The 16,345-nt window shown below is 40.1% G+C and overlaps 3 protein-coding genes across 5 annotated transcripts; all 3 read left to right on the top strand.

Annotated features, from left to right (window-relative positions):
• The first annotated feature begins 807 nt into the window (after nucleotides 1–807).
• LOC106919554 (dual specificity protein phosphatase 13B-like) lies at nucleotides 808–5,947 on the top strand. Of its 2 annotated transcripts, XM_014990007.2 has the most exons (3): nucleotides 808–998; nucleotides 2,299–2,519; nucleotides 3,347–5,947. In XM_014990007.2, exons 1-3 carry the CDS (start codon nucleotides 844–846, stop codon nucleotides 3,535–3,537), a joined length of 567 nt encoding a protein of 188 aa, XP_014845493.2. In that variant the 5' UTR covers nucleotides 808–843; the 3' UTR covers nucleotides 3,538–5,947. The 2 variants fall into 2 exon arrangements, with proteins under 2 accessions (XP_014845493.2, XP_014845492.2); XM_014990006.2 differs by lacking the exon at nucleotides 3,347–5,947 and having other exon boundaries at nucleotides 829–998; nucleotides 2,299–3,239.
• Nucleotides 5,948–6,058: 111 nt separating this feature from the next.
• LOC106919555 (dual specificity protein phosphatase 13B-like) lies at nucleotides 6,059–9,878 on the top strand. The gene is made up of 3 exons (XM_088016591.1): nucleotides 6,059–7,492; nucleotides 7,716–7,933; nucleotides 9,153–9,878. Exons 1-3 carry the CDS (start codon nucleotides 7,365–7,367, stop codon nucleotides 9,347–9,349), a joined length of 543 nt encoding a protein of 180 aa, XP_087872717.1. The 5' UTR covers nucleotides 6,059–7,364; the 3' UTR covers nucleotides 9,350–9,878.
• LOC106919556 (dual specificity phosphatase 29-like) lies at nucleotides 7,838–16,309 on the top strand. 2 transcript variants are annotated; one of them, XM_014990011.2, is made up of 4 exons: nucleotides 7,838–7,933; nucleotides 14,065–14,291; nucleotides 15,218–15,441; nucleotides 15,988–16,309. In XM_014990011.2, exons 2-4 carry the CDS (start codon nucleotides 14,080–14,082, stop codon nucleotides 16,188–16,190), a joined length of 639 nt encoding a protein of 212 aa, XP_014845497.1. In that variant the 5' UTR covers nucleotides 7,838–7,933; nucleotides 14,065–14,079; the 3' UTR covers nucleotides 16,191–16,309. The 2 variants fall into 2 exon arrangements, with proteins under 2 accessions (XP_014845497.1, XP_014845496.1); XM_014990010.2 differs by lacking the exon at nucleotides 7,838–7,933 and adding an exon at nucleotides 9,967–10,136.
• Nucleotides 16,310–16,345: the final 36 nt, after the last annotated feature.

Raw genomic sequence — 16,345 nt, 5'->3', positions numbered from 1 at the left:
TAACAATCAGCCCTCATAAAAATCAGATATAGTGCAATTAATTCACTTAGATTGTGTTAATAAAATTCAAGCTTCACAGCACAGCTATCTGGTGCAGGAAGATAGAAAAGAAGCAATTTAAAACTCCAAATGTGAAAGTTGCTGTGCATTACTGAGGACATTGCTGCAATTTTATGCATCAATGTTTATCCAAATAAGATTTTCTGGTGCCTTATGTAACATCTGGACATGTAAGTTTTTCTAGGTTTGTTTTAGGTTTTGAGAGATAATGAAAGCTTGTGGCATTCTCTTTTTCCAACCTAACTGCTTCAAACTTCTCAACAAATTTATCCCTGAGCCGTCTGATGTTCTTATCGGTGCTGCTGCTTCTTTTTAATTACTAATGTTGTCCAACAAAACCCTCAGGCCAAGCAGAACATCTGGGTTTATACAGAGATCAAACTACACAGGTGGACTCTTGTTAGTGTGTCTGTCACATGCAATGTCAAGAAACAATGTGGTTTCAATGTGACAAATCTGAACAGGTTCATGGTGTCATCTTTCAAGGCATTATTGAGTCTCTCACCTCATTGTTTTAAGCGTCTTTGTACTTCCTTTTAGCTTAAGCTGCACCTTAACATATTTAAACAGAACAGTCGGTTTGCGGAGCTTCCTTTGATAAATGAAAAATGTAATTTAATCCTGAGAAAAGCTTGACCAGAGTCGCCTGACATCAAGGCCCTCAGGAACTATACACCCTGCAGGCCTGTTCGGTAATTCTTGCATGCTTCTCTCAGCAGTCATTGTTGAACAAAGATGATTACCAATTCTGTTCTTGGCAATAGAGTGAAGGTAGCACAAGATATGCCCAGAGGCCTCGGCAGCATGGCAAGCCCCGAGGTGCAAGCGGGCAGCTATGAGACCCCCACAGCTTCTGAACTACACAGACTGATGTGGACAAAGAAAGGGGGGAACAACCGTATGGACGAAGTTTACCCCCGGATCTATATAGGAGACATGTGAGAATTAACCGCCTGCTTGAACAATGCATCCAGTCCAATCATTCACAGAAAAAGTCAGAACCTTTATATCCAGATATGTTTGTTTATTATTTTGTGGCATTTGTGGCTTTTACTTGGAGTGTCCAGACAGGAACGGGTTAGAGAGAGAAGAGGTCAGACAAGCTGTAAAGGTCACGAGGTTGTAAGCCAAACCCAAGACGGCTGCAAGAACTTTGCATAGAAAGGGCGCTTGTTCTCCCGTCAAGTCATGAGTCGCCTCAGAGCTCCCAGAATTCTGCCACACCAATGGCTTCCAAGCTCTGAAAGCCTCTTTACTGTTTTTGTAACTAAATATTGTCAACCAGCCCAATGAGAAGTCAACTCGGGCTGCCTTTATTTCACCAGGATGACTGCTTGAGATAAAAACTCAACGCTAAATATTTGGCAGCATTCAGGCAGACATAAGACCTGAAATAAATAAATAAGCTTTTATAACACTGTCTGCAATATATTTACAACATATTTAGTACTAAAAACATCACTTCAGGATAAGGCTGCACATTATGGATAGAAGTTAAAATACTGGTGTACAATCTATTTGGAAATGCTCTGTCATTCCTTTGGCTCAGACACAGGAAAAGAAAACAAGCCACACCATATTTGCCAGCAATAAAATGTCTTAAGCATTCCCTCTTGCTCAGACTTTAATTGCTCACTATTTGGATGTGTGATAAACACAGACCGAATGGCTTCGTTGGCTTCCTCCCCTGCCATTGCCAAACTACAACCAAAGGCAGATTAAAATTTGAAAACAGCGCAGAAAATTGACGTCATCGTTCACAACTCCTCCTTCGGTTCACCATTTGGCCAGGATAAAATTCATCCAGGGAAATTGAGCTCAATGGGACAAACCCCACATGGACCACTGAAGGGAGATGAGGATAAAGCAGAATTGCATAGAAAAGCAATGGGCAGGCTAGTTAAAATGCAAATGCTTAACTGCAGACAGTCAGGGGGTCCATTGCTTTACTGCAAAAAGTGTCTCTGTTAATGAGATAAACAATCTGTTTGTTGTTTATGGAAACAGGCAGTAAGTGACTCATGCGGCCTCAACTCTAAATGAAAGTAGAAGAAGAAAATAAATGGCTCTTCAATTGAAATTTCACTGCAACAATAGGTTTTTATATTGTGAGACCTTTTTACACCCCTTCTTTCATTTTTAATGTAACTAGAGATAGCTTATTTATCATTCAGTCTGATAAAATGCAAACTGTTACTGTGCACATCCATTTTTTATTTTATTATTTTTTTGCCTTAGGTATGCAGCAAAAGACAAGAGGACACTCCAGGCTCACCACATCACCCATGTCCTCAATGCCGCTGATGGAAAATACAACGTGAACACGGGACCAAGCTTTTACAGGGACACCGCCATCACTTATCATGGAGTGGAAGCTTTTGACATGCCGTCCTTTGACTTGAGTCCCTTCTTTCGCCCAACGGCCAATTTTATCAAGAATGCTCTGAGTCTGCCCACAGGTGAGGAGGCCCTCTTGGCACTGAAGGTGCTTCTCGTCATTATCCACATGTTAACTTTGGGAAGGCGAGGCAGACTGTTGAAACATTTGTCAGTCAATTCCCATTACGGCGACCCCCAGTTGTGTTACTCATTAAAATGCAAATCAAACACTAAACATAATATCAAGCTAATATCTTCCCCCACGGTAATCTTCTCATGGGCTCAGACCTTTGTCGGGGAAATTAGTTTTAAATGGATTGCCCTGGTAATTTGTAAGCTAGACTTTTATTGGACATGGAAATTACACAATTATGTTTGTGGCCTGCGTCTGCATGGCCTGTTATGCAAAGTGAAGTCGGTATCTGACATGACAGTAATAAGATGAGGCCTCCTTCTTCACATGCCGGCTGATCGGGGGGCTCCGGCGTGTGGCGGGGTCTGCGGTAATCCCTGGCAGAAATACACAGAAGCCAAGACAGTTCAATTACTCGCTCCTCTGCTCCCTAATCCTCGGGCCTGATAAGAAACCCGGGATTAACGTGTGTAGAAACATTTGTTGCAACATCGTTGAAAACTTTTACTTTGGAGTTAGAAGTGCTCTCTTTTCTGTGATGTTCATGGTTTTTAATCCACAGAGGAGTAACAAATTGGACGTTTAGAATGATGTCTGACACAATAATCCCTTGATTGCGTGGTTGCAAATGCAGAAATAAAGCCTGTAGAGAATGCCACAACAAGAAGATGATCCACTGGGTGTGTATTGTTTTTTGTTTTTGTTTTTTTTTGTGTGTGTGTGTGCGTGTGTGTGTGTGTGTGTGTGTGTGTGTGTGTGTCTGATGGTCCGCAGGTAAGGTTTTTGTCCACTGCGCAATGGGACTCAGCCGCTCCTCCACCTTGGTTCTGGCCTATTTAATGATCCACGAGAACATGACCCTGGTGGACGCCATCAAAGCCGTCAGCGCCAACAGGAACGTTTCACCCAACGAGGGATTCCTGGAGCAGCTCCGACGTCTGGACACAAAGCTGCACTGTCATTAGGCAGCTGAACCATCAGAGTGGATTTAGTAGAGCTTAATTAAATTGCGACCTCTTGCTGATATGAAGCTGCTATAACGACAAACACTATGTAAATCATGTTGTTGTATTGTCTTTGTGAAACATATTTCATCTGCGATACAAACAAAAGCTAATAATAGCTTAAAATGTTACGACCTCGGACATGTAGCCATTACAAACTGAGGTGCAGTTGGTCTTTGATTCAGAATCATTCAGAGGAACAAAAACAGCCGAGTAGAAACATAACCCATACAACTTTGCAAGGCACAACTATTTATTTGACTAATTTGAAAGAAAACTGACTGAAAATCAAAACAAATTTATGGATGGATGGATGGCTGTCCCCATGAAAAGTATTTCATTGAATGTAAACTAAATAATACTAATTCTACAATAATAATAAAAAATTCCTTATATATTTTAGAGTGACATTTCAAGAGGACAAAGCAATTAACAACCTATGTGTGTAGCCAAGTAAAGCAGGAGATGCAGAAATATTTAAATCCTGCAGTGGTTCATTTTACACTTGCTGGTTCTCCGTCAACTCAAATTCAGAGAACAACATGGCCAGTAAAGGGCAAATTTCATCATATGTTGTTGCCAGAAACCGTAGAATTCTTGAGTGCGCTAGAATAAATATTTCACAACGAGGTTGCAAATCGCTTTTCCAAAGCAGATAAGTGAATTTCAACAAACATTTCTGTAAAAGTGAGGATTTTTATATGCAGACGTGCATCAACTGCATCACAACAGATGAAGCGTTGACAGGTCGCCAAACGATGCAAAGGGTCTCCGGCGCCAACCCATCTGAACTGTCTTTACAAAATAGATTCTGACATGGCCGCAAGTTGGACAGTGAAAGACAGGCGAGAACCAGCTGATGTGGGATCTCAGGTCCCTCAGTGGCTCGGGTCCACCATCAACCCAACTCATGCACTTCATTGGAGAGGTGAAGGACCATTTATGATACAACTCAAAAGATTGTGACCTATGACTGAGCTGAGCAAAGTTGGATGAGACTAGTAGAGTCCAGCAGTCATTGGTTGTCCGACCTACAGGGACAAAAAGACTAACTGGACCAGGTAGAAGCACCACAGTTCTCCTCAGAACAGCTAACATTCAGCCTCATTGTTTACCTCACCTATCTTTGTTTTTTTTTTTTTTTTTTTTTTTTTTTTTGTGGAATGTTCAAATTACTTGCAAAAAAAAAAGTGTGTATTCTTATTTATTTATTGGGTTTATCTAAAATATTCAAATGAAATGCAGTTTGGGAAGCTGAAAATTTTTGGCGCAATGCTATGTGACAATATTGGCCGGGATTGAGCCAATCCAGGAGCAGCACTCATTTTCCTTGGCACTGATTGGCTGTACCCCAAAGAGTGGGATTAAGGAAAACTGTGGGTGTTAGCTTCTGCAGTAGTGCCAAAACGGTTCCCATTGTGTTTATAAATGCATATTAAGGTATATTTGATGTCTGAACTTATAAAACAGGTAATTATACACATTTTCAGAGGGAGCCTCATCAAGTATTTGTAGCTTTTAAAAGTTTGTTGTCCATAAATCCTGCAATTACCAGGGTCCTCTATAAATGATTAGAGTTCTTGGGGAAATGCTAAGAAGTCCCAACTTATTGACTTGGAGTTGGAAGTGGAAAACGAGCTGCCCAGTGAACCAGAGACAAGCAGAGCAAGCTGAAGCAAATGCAAGGTTAAGGCAGTCGTTGCTGGCAGTCATTAATCTATTACCAGAAGCTTTCTAACCAAAACTGTTAATTAGATTAATTGCTGTTTATTGCAATGACAGCCAGGATAGAGTGAGTATTTCTACTTTCACAACACTTGGGGAAAGTGTTGTGAAAGAAAACAGGTCAAGAGGGCAAATTGTGATTTTCAGCTCCTTCCATTTACTGAAGCTACATTTTATGCTGCCACTGAACATCCCGCTATAATAAAGTATTCTGATGGCTTTCTGAATTATAATTACTGTCACAAGCTGTCATTCGCCACTGTGGAGAACGACAGGCAGACTGGCCTTGCTGCATTGTCCATCTGTTCGGTTTCCAAGCTGTTGCTTCCCAGATAAAGTTTCACCTTACATTTTCCTCATCGGTGGACAAATCACGGCATACACCTTCATCAAATGAGTTTACAATAAAGCTGGAAGCGTGAATATCAGTATTGGATTCCTGGGTGGAATCTGTGTTAATTCTGGTCATGGACGTAGTTCTGAGGAGAAAGTTGGACTTTATCTACTCATCTTCAGAAAGTTGAAACTCAGTTATATTTCAAAATGTTTGAAGGAATGTTTTGGGTTGGAATACAAATGAAATCTTCAAATCTAGGTTGTAACTTTTAAAACTAAAGTGTGCAATAAAGGCCCCTTTAATTGCAAAGCTGGTGTGTTTTTGTTTTGTTTTTTTGCTCTAATTCTTTATCCACATGTGAGATGTTAGTTAAAGAGTTGAACCTCTGATGGCAGGGTTGTGGAAACCTGAGACATGAACAGACTTTCTGTGAAGGCTGAAGGGACTTTCCCATCTTTTTTTTTTTTTTTGAGTTCAAAGGAAATCAGAACCAAAACATAAAACTAACTCAGCCCCACTTGTGCATCTAAAACCTCTAAAACATCTAGTTTGAATTTTAATTTAATTCAGGGTTTCTTTAATCCTCTTTTCTGGATGATTCAGTGACCACTTTCACTTCAGTCAGTTGCAAACATCTTGTCTGGATTTGTGATACAAAAACAACTTTCTTGTTCCTTGCAGTTTTAAAGCAGATTACTGCAGACGAAATGAACTTTAAATTGTTAGCTGTATGGGGACAAGAATGCAAGAAGAGTTGCAACTGCCAGATTAAATAGAAACAGGGGCAGGACCAAAGGTGCGTAAAGAGGATTGGTAACAGGAGTGTGAACAAGAGGAAAGATACCCAGAGGCTTGGAGAAGTGATTGCTGTGATGGGAATCAGGTGAGACTAACTGCAGCTGAAAGAGGAGCAGGAATTTGAGCACCTAAGAGAAAGACTGGCTGAACACAATTAACACAGAAACCAATCAAAACAGAACAAAAACCAACACAATACTGTCTCCAAACCCCCAAAAAACACACAAATTATCATGATCGTATTCGTTGTAGAATTAAATGAAATGCGTAGCCCACTGATCTGAGACAGGGGTGAAGTCTAAATATTTTTTATGACGGAGATTGAAATCTTGGCTTTGGCCGATCTTGTTTTTGATGCAAAACGACCACAGTGTTTGCCTTTGCATTTGGACTTTTAAATCAAGTTAAGAATCTCCCAGCAGAAATCCCTTGCTGCACAAAAAAAACAGTCAAACAACACAGTTTTATTGACCGTCATTAGAAATCTCTAATGCGACCTGTAAACTTGAGCTCAAAGACTCTGTGTTTTTAAAGTTCACAGATAATATTCTTTTCTAACTGTGATTTTAAATGTGTTTGATTACAGCTTTGAGTCACTAGTCCAACATAAATGTTAAAACAGTCATTGCAAAGATGCAGGCTGGATTCTGGCACACAGGAATAAATAGCCTCAGTTTAGCCTCTGGCATGTTCAGCTGTCCATTTCCAGCGGGTTAACCGTCCTGATTTCCCGCTAAGTCTCAACACCGAGTAGACTGCAGCTGTTTGGTTAAAGTTTACTGCAAGGTTTGTGAAGACGAGAGTTGTGGTAAGTTCCCCCCCCGTTTCTGAACCACATTTGGGAAAGTCATCTGGCTTTTAGGTTCAAATCGAGAGGAATATAAACGGTGGAAATCATATACCAACACTGAGGTGAGAATTAGCGGGTATGAGCTCAGAGGAGGAGTCAGTGGATCAGACACCGCCCACCTGCGGTCTGCTGGGCCTTCTGCTGAAGAACAGGCGTCCCACCGGAGCTGTCAACGAGGTCTGGCCCGACCTCTTTGTTGGGAACGCGTAAGTGTCATTCTCACTTTGGGGAAATGTGCTGATGTGATTGTGAAAGTGTTTCTGCAAACATGCTTGACCAACTAATGAGACAGATATAGAAAAAAAAAATCTGTACATTTGAGTCACCAGTGATGCATTTTTGCAAACATATGCTGCCAGAGATTGCTGCGGGTGAGAAAAAACAGCAAAAAGTCACAGTCCTTCTATCATCTCTGGGTGCTATTTGCAGGGCGACAGCTCGAAATAAGACGCTGCTACAGAATCTGGGAATAACACACGTGGTGAACGCTGCAGATGGCCCTCAGCACATTGACACCGGGCCACGTTTCTACAGAGACGCCGACATACAGTACCATGGAGTAGAGGCAGCAGACTGCAGGGATTTTGACTTGAGCCCGTTCTTCTCAGAGACTGCTGATTTCATTCACGGAGCTCTGAGTCAGAAAGGTACGATTCAGTCAAACCGCATCAGGACGGAGGCGTGGAGGTAACTCATGAGGCACAAATGTGATGCATCACCAAGATGGATTAAATGTCAACAAAATCTGCAAAATTATGACTGAATAATGCTCAAATCTGTTGCTTTCTTGCTTCGCAAGAGGGAGAGTGTAAATATGTTTTAATAAGACTAAACAGTCTGATGCCTCCTGCATTTTGGAGTCTTAAGATGAATGTTTTATGTGGATAAATCACGTTCGGCGTACATTTTACTACATCTTATGTGAAAATCAATGAGGAAAACAACTTCAGTTAAAGGCTCATGTTTTATTCTACGTTTTGTAATCACGGTTTGTTGGTTAAAGATAGACAATTTTTGCAGCCTGGGGTGTAAACGTAAATTATTGATGGCTGTGCTGGATGTCAGTTTTATGGTTCTGGATTAGGGAGAAGTGTAAACGACGCCATATTATTTTAAGTGTGCAACCTTGTATTATTGAATTGCTAAAAAAGCTCACTGTGCCTTGGAAAAGTATTAATTTCACACTTTATGCTGCAACCACAAAGTTCGGTGTATTTTAATGGGATTTTCTAAGATGTGCAGATAGTAGAGCTTAACTGCTAATTCAAAATAAAATAAAGCATAAAAATCTCAAAACTGTGGCATACAGACACTAAACTTTTTGTTCATAGTGCTTTGAAAAATGGCAACATAGCTCAAGTTCAGTGAAGTTGGATAAAGGGAATGTTTAAAACAGTACATTTTTCGATCTTGCCATTGGACATTACTAAGACATGAATATGCTTTGCTCTAAGCTACATTGTAGCTCTGGCTGTATATTCATCGTTGACATTCTGCTGGACGGTGAATCCACACAAGTCTCAAATCCTACGAAGCCTCCAGCACTTTTTCCATCCATCTTCCAGTTTCACCGACCCTGCTCAAGAAAACTACCCCGCCAGGTGGGTACCTGAAGGTCGTTGAACCTTATTTATTTATTTAATTAAAGGGGACTGAACAGGAATGCATACATTAAAGTTTGTATTTGCAAAGAAAATGGGAAAACATGCTTTTGTCTCCGCCAACATTGGTCTATCACATAAAATCCCAATAAAATACTCTTGAGGTTTTAGGCTGTAATGCAAGGAAATGTGAAAACTTTTTTTCTTTTCAACACACTATATTCTGTGGTGAAGATTTGCAGGTGTTTTTTTATTCTCTGTGCAGGTAAGGTACTCGTCCACTGCGCACAGGGAATCAGCCGCTCGGGAACTCTGGTGTTAGCCTTCCTCATGATCAAAGAAGGTCTTACCCTGGTGGAAGCCGTGGAGCTCGTTTGCAGGAGCAGAAATATCCTCCCAAACACTGGGTTTCTGAATCAGCTCTGTCAGCTGGACTCAGCTTTGCGAAGAAGAAAAATGTAACATTCGGAGGTGGAGAGAACGCGTGGATGATGTACTGCTAAAAGGAGTTTCATCTTCATGAATACTTTATATTTTAAAACGAACAAAAAACAGAATGGTTCGGTCTGGATTTTTTTGGTTTTGAATTTTGCAGTCCAACACATTTTTAATCATTGCCTTTTGAAAACAATGATTACAAATGTGTGTAATTCAGTGTTAACATTCTCATTACAGATATGATTATTCAACAACGAGCTTAAAAGCATGAAAAATGTTTGCTCAAAAAAATCTTCAGGGGAAAAAAAAGCAGGACATATTACTGGTGTTCACTGCTTTGTAAAAGTAATTACATCCCCTGAAATTGTTCACATTTTGAGATATATTTTGTTGGGGTTTTATGAGTGCACTCTGCAATTTTAAGATATTTCTAAAAAAGAACAAACTTTTGGAATAATAATTTTCTGTCCTTTCCACAACTACATCCTGACAAATATTTCAAGGATGGTGTAAATTTGACAGAAATAAATGAAGATTTGACTGACATATAAAATGGTCTAAATGTTAGTAATAATTTCTGTATTTTGAACCAATTTTATTTTAAAATAGAGCAAGTAATTTTAAGTGACCCACACAATTTTATTTGAGACATAACATAAAACTTAAAAATAAATAAAGTGAAAAACAACCACGTGACGTCATCACGCTGGGACCAACGTGACACAGTTTTTCCCGCCGGGTCTTTTCGTAAACTTAACTGCTACAGCTACATCAGACACTGCTAGCGGATGAAGTTTCTCCCTGACTGCAGGTAAGTAATTCGGTACAAATTTATGATTTCTTGTAATTTCTTGCTCATGTCTACTTGCAGCCAGACGTGAGCGTCAAATATCCGTTTCTAATTTCAGCGCTATCGTGGCAAAGTCATTCATTGGCGACTTTAGCTAGGCTATTCAATTTGCCCTGTTAGCATCTTGACTACTGACATTACCTTGCACAAGTTTAAAAAAAGAAAAAAAAAGCTAAGGTCACACTAAAAACAATAAATAATAAAATTACACGAATAGTAATAAAATTACGAAAATAAAGTCATAATATGACTTTATTCTGGCAATATTATGACTTTACTCATATTTTTAGTACCTTATTCTTGTACGACGTTATTCTCAGGATATTATGAGTTAAACCTCACAATACTATGGCTTTATTGTTGAAATATGACTTTCTCAGATTATTTTGACTTTATTCTCATGATTTTATGACTATTTTCCTAATTTAATTTTTTCTTAGTATGGCCCTTACACTCCGTCGTAGTTTTGCAAGTCACTGCATCTTGACGTGCAATCCTCATGATCTGAATTAATGCAATATTTGACGACCAACAGGAGAAACACACGATTTCAGTCTTTAGGGAGAATTTCCCATGATGGATCTCAAATCTGCAGAATATCGCTGCCTAAAACGCACCACCATTGGTATCAGACTGCCGGTGTTACGTCAATCCGCGTTTCCCCATCAGATACGGTTCCCCCTTCGTCTTCTTGCCGCTCCGCCCCGCCCACGCGGCAAAATAGGCGCGTGCTCGTGATGAGCACTGAGAAAGCACGCGCGTGGCAAGCACGCGCTTGTTCGGCGCGCTTGTCTGAGGAACTACGGACACCGTGAAAGCTCAAACAACATGTTTCGGCAAACTTGTCACACTTTCTTCACGTTTTTGCGGGAAACTAATAGTAATAATACTAATAATTATAATAAATATAATAAATATATATGTTATACATATTATGATTATAATAAATAATATATATTTTATACATATATTATAATTATAATACATAATATATGTTATATATATATATATATATATATATATATATATATATATATATATATAATAATTATAATACATAATATATGTTATAGTTATAATTATAATATATATATGTTGTATATATTATAATTATAATATGTTGTATATATTATAATTATAATAGATAGATAGATAGCATAATGCTATATGAATTAAAAACAGGGCAATGCAATTTAATGCTCAATATTACCCATCAGATACCGTTTTCCCTGTTTTACAGTGGGGGAACGCTATCTGATGGCCATAAATCTCCCTTCAGATACCGTTTCCTCTGTCTTAAAGTGGGGGAACGCTATCTGATGGCCATATTTCACCCATCAGATACCGTTTCCCCTGTTTTAAAGTGGGGGAACGCTATCTGATGGAGACATTTCACCCATCAGATAGCGTTCCCCCTATGTTAAAATCACCCATCAGATAGCGTTCCCCCTGTTTTACAGTGGGGGAACGCTATCTGATGGCCATAAATTTCACATCAGATAACGTTCCCCCTGTTTTACAATGGGGGAACGGTATCTGATGGAGACATTTCACCCATCAGATAGCGTTCCCCCACTGTAAAACAGGGGGAACGGTATCTGATGGGTGAAATGTCTCCATCAGATAGTGTTCCCCCACTGTAAAACAGGGGGAACGCTATCTGATGGGTGAAATATGGCCATCAGATAGCGTTCCCCCACTGTAAAACAGGGTGAACACTATCTGATGGGTGATTTTAACATAGGGAGAACGGTATCTGATGGGTGAAATGTCTCCATCAGATAGCGTTCCCCCACTGTAAAACAGGGGGAACGCTATCTGATGGGTGATTTTAACATAGGGGGAACGCTATCCGATGGGTGAAATGTCTCCATCAGATACCGTTCCCCCACTGTAAAACAGGGGGAACGTTATCTGATGTGAAATTTATGGCCATCAGATAGCGTTCCCCCACTGTAAAACAGGGGAAACGGTATCTGATGGGAGATTTATGGCCATCAGATAGCGTTCCCCCACTTTAAAACAGGGGAAACGGTATCTGATGGGTGAAATATGGCCATCAGATAGCATTCCCCCACTTTAAGACAGAGGAAACGGTATCTGAAGGGAGATTTATGGCCATCAGATAGCGTTCCCCCACTGTAAAACAGGGAAAACGGTATCTGATGGGTAATATTGAGCATTAAATTGCATTGCCCTGTTTTTAATTCATATAGCATTATGCTATCTATCTATCTATTATAATTATAATATATACAACATATTATAATTATAATATATACAACATATATATATTATAATTATAACTATAACATATATTATGTATTATAATTATTATATATATATATATATATATATATATATATATATATATATATATATATATATATATAACATATATTATGTATTATAATTATAATATATGTATAAAATATATATTATTTATTATAATCATAATATGTATAACATATATATTTATTATATTTATTATAATTATTAGTATTATTACTATTAGTTTCCCGCAAAAACGTGAAGAAAGTGTGACAAGTTTGCCGAAACATGTTGTTTGAGCTTTCACGGTGTCCATAGTTCCTCAGACAAGCGCGCCGAACAAGCGCGTGCTTTCTCAGTGCTCATCACAAGCACGCCCCTATTTTGCCGCGTGGGCGGGGCGGAGCGGCAAGAAGACGAAGGGGGAACCGTATCTGATGGGGAAACGCGGATTGACGTAACACCGGGACCCCTGCTGCACTGAAACAACACAGAAACAGCTTACGCCTATAAATAAACAATGCTCCACCTAAGTATTCATTTCAGTCCAGTGAAGTATGGTTAAAACTGTAAAATGTCTAAAAAGGCTTGATGCAAAATGACAAAAAATATGCCATCATGGTTCTGAGGGAGTATACAGATTCAGGTCAGACTTTGAAAGAGAGATGAAAAGCCGAAGCCATCTTAATAAGAAATGCTCTCCAGAGCTCGCTGGGAGAAAGATGCTGTCAAAATAAAAGGAATTGGATATCACAGGTTTAATGATTTCACTGTCAGAATGAATGATGGCGGGGTATGAAGATATGAGGCGGTGGGGGGGGGGAGCAAGTAAAAGGGGCCTGATGGTGTGAAAACTCAGTCTGACATGTTAGCAGCTTCATCCCGCCATCCTGCAACGCAGCCATCACCGCGCTCCCACTTTTGGGGGCTCGCGTTTAGATCTCTGAATGGACCGTGCATATCATATAATGGGGGAATCAAAGGCATGTGCCATCCCAGTTGAAAACCTCATCTGTCGAACCGTCTGACACGTTTCAGCTCCAGCCTACGGCCCCCCCACCCCCCACCCCCGGCCCCCGAGAGGCTGCGGGAGATGCAGAACATCCTTAACGGGTGTTGTAAGGCTGCACTTACACGCTTTCTCCCTGCATCTGAAAACACGCGGAAAGGCTAAGAGAGACTGACGCGATTTCGAGGAGCAAAGCCTCGGAGTGCCCTGTTCACTCCATTGCATGTGGGTATCCTCTGGCACGCTCAGAGTTTGGATAAGCGCAGCTTGCCGCCAGCAGCGGAGATTAAAGTCGCGTGCTTAGATGTGGATGGCAGGGACTGGCTGGGTGGAAGCTTTTCCCCACAGGCAGGAACACATGGCAGCTAAGGTCAGGGGGGCCCTGCCACATCACAGCCCTAAAAATATCCTCTGCATTTGATGCCCTGTCACAGAGACGGTTACACAATCTGTGCCCAGAACTAACCCTTCCTATGTTCTGCCTTCGAGCGTTGCTTCACAACAATCTGGCAGAGGGATGAAAACAAAGGTCCTCCATGTCTCGGTGAGTTGAGCTGGAGATGCACGCGGAAGATAAAAAACAAAAAGTGTGCTTTTTCACCACTTCAGGCAAAGGGACCATGTATGGAAGGAAGCCACGGTGAGGAAAAAGAAATGGCTTCTCACGAGTCAAAGGCCGGATCAAAGATAAACGCTGCAAAAGCAGCAGAGGAGTCCAGCACGGCGGACGATTATGTCACACCTGGGACCTACGAGCTGGATAAAATCCTCAACCGTGGGAGCGTGGCTTACACTCATGTCAACGAGGTCTGGCCTAACGTCTACATTGGAGATGAGTGAGTAAAAAACAAAATGAGAAAAAAAAAAACCCACTAGACAGTCTAAAAATAGACTGTGAAAAATTGGTTGCCTTCCTTGATTTCCTATTCTCTCTTTTTTCTCACACTTAAATTATCAGATCATCAAACAAATTCAAATGTCAAACATAACGTGAGCAAATACAAGATGCAATGAAAAATACACATTTTAAACCTCGTGACCCCGTAGAAAAAAAGTAATCGCCCCCTAAACACAATGCCTAGACGGTTAATTGGCAACAAGTCTTTTAAATTGCTGGAGAGGAATTTAGGCACATCGTTTGAATTCAGTACTTTTTACTGACAGGTTAAGACACCACATGTATTAATGGAATCTAAGTCCAGACTTTGACTAGGCTTCACTTTGACTTCATGAAAAGATATCAAAAGCTAATGGGAAGACATTTACCTAGAGAGCAGAATTGAACTACAGAAACCGTTCATGTTCAGAAGAGCAGCTCCTGATTATCACACTGCCACCACCGTGTTTGACTGTGAGGATGTTTTTTTTTCCTGAAATGCTGTTTTAGGCTTAAAACAGATCTAATGAGACCCATGCTTTCCAAAAAGTTACAATTTTGTTCTGTTAGACAACAGAAAACCACAGCAGCATTTTATTTTTTACTTTAGATGATTTCCTGAACTCTCTTTTTCAGGGACACCTGAGATTCACCGTTGTTTTATACTTTCTCCATTAAGTCTCTCTCTGTCCTTAAAATGACTTTGTATCCTTTTCCCAGCTTACAAATGTCAGGCCTTGGTTCTTGTCTCTTTTTGACTTTATTTAGATTATCACATACTGCGTTTTAAGATTTTTTTAACCAACCTACATGTAGTCAGAAAGGATCTTTTTATTTCCACACAATTATCAAGTATGAACAGTACTTTTTATTGACTTCCTGCAGGGAGACTGCTCTGGATAAGTGTACCCTGAAGAGGCTGGGAGTTACTCACATACTGAATGCAGCAGAAGGAACATGGAACAATGTGGACACTGGACCTGGCTACTACAAAGACATGGACGTTGTTTATTACGGTGTGGTCGCAGAAGACATCCCAACATTTGACCTCAGCCAGCATTTCTTCTCTGCTGCCGAGTTCATTCGGGAAACACTGGGAAATCCTCAGAGTAAGACAAATTTGACCCGTTTCACAGAAAGGTTACCGTCTCCATCATGCTGACTTCATTGTGTTGAACTACCTCCAAGTTTTTTTTTCTTTATTTTCTGGTTTTTCATGGTACAAAAACCCCAGATTTTAATTTGGTTTTAAGTAGCAGACCAGCACAAAGTAGCTCCTAACTGTAGAGGAAGGTGTTCAAAATTGTTCACTAAAACTGGGGTGGAGGTTTAAGTTCCAGCAGGACAAAACCTACAGCGGTAAGCTATAGATAAAAATAAATCCATGATAGAAATGTAACCGAGAATCTGTCCAAGACTTTAAGATTGACAATCCCAAATTTGTGCTAATAAAATTTTCCCTTTCACTTTACAATTATGAGCTTCTTGGTGTTGCTCCATTACATAAAATCTATTGAAATTTTTGGTTGATTGTGTTTACATCATCCCTCATTTTCTTAAACGTAAATCCTGCTGGTTGTGCACATTTGCTGTTATTTTATTATTCATCTACCACTTCTGAAGAAAATCAAAAGCCTCTCATGATTCATCTCCAGATAAACTGCTGGTTCATTGTGTGATGGGAAGGAGTCGGTCCGCCACCCTCTTTCTCGCCTACCTGATGATCTATGAGAACATGACGATTGTGGACGCCATCGAGCACGTAAAGAGCCACCGACGGATCATCCCTAACTGGGGCTTCCTGAAGCAGCTGAGGGAACTAGACCAACAGCTCCTGGAGGGAAGAGGAGGCTTATAAATTTAAGAGTCAAATCAAGTCAACTAGACTTGATAATTGTGCAAGGATTTAAAAAAAAAAGTAAATGTATGTTTTTCACATCCTTGAATATAAATAAGAAAAAACATTTGGACAAACAAGCTTTCTTAATACCAATTCAGATATTCACTGTGTGG

Source organism: Poecilia mexicana, unplaced genomic scaffold (assembly GCF_051168715.1).
Source record: "Poecilia mexicana isolate PSO_F unplaced genomic scaffold, ASM5116871v1 scaffold_19, whole genome shotgun sequence".
Classification (NCBI taxonomy): Eukaryota; Metazoa; Chordata; class Actinopteri; order Cyprinodontiformes; family Poeciliidae; genus Poecilia; species Poecilia mexicana.
This window is presented reverse-complemented; position numbering and strand designations above follow the sequence as displayed.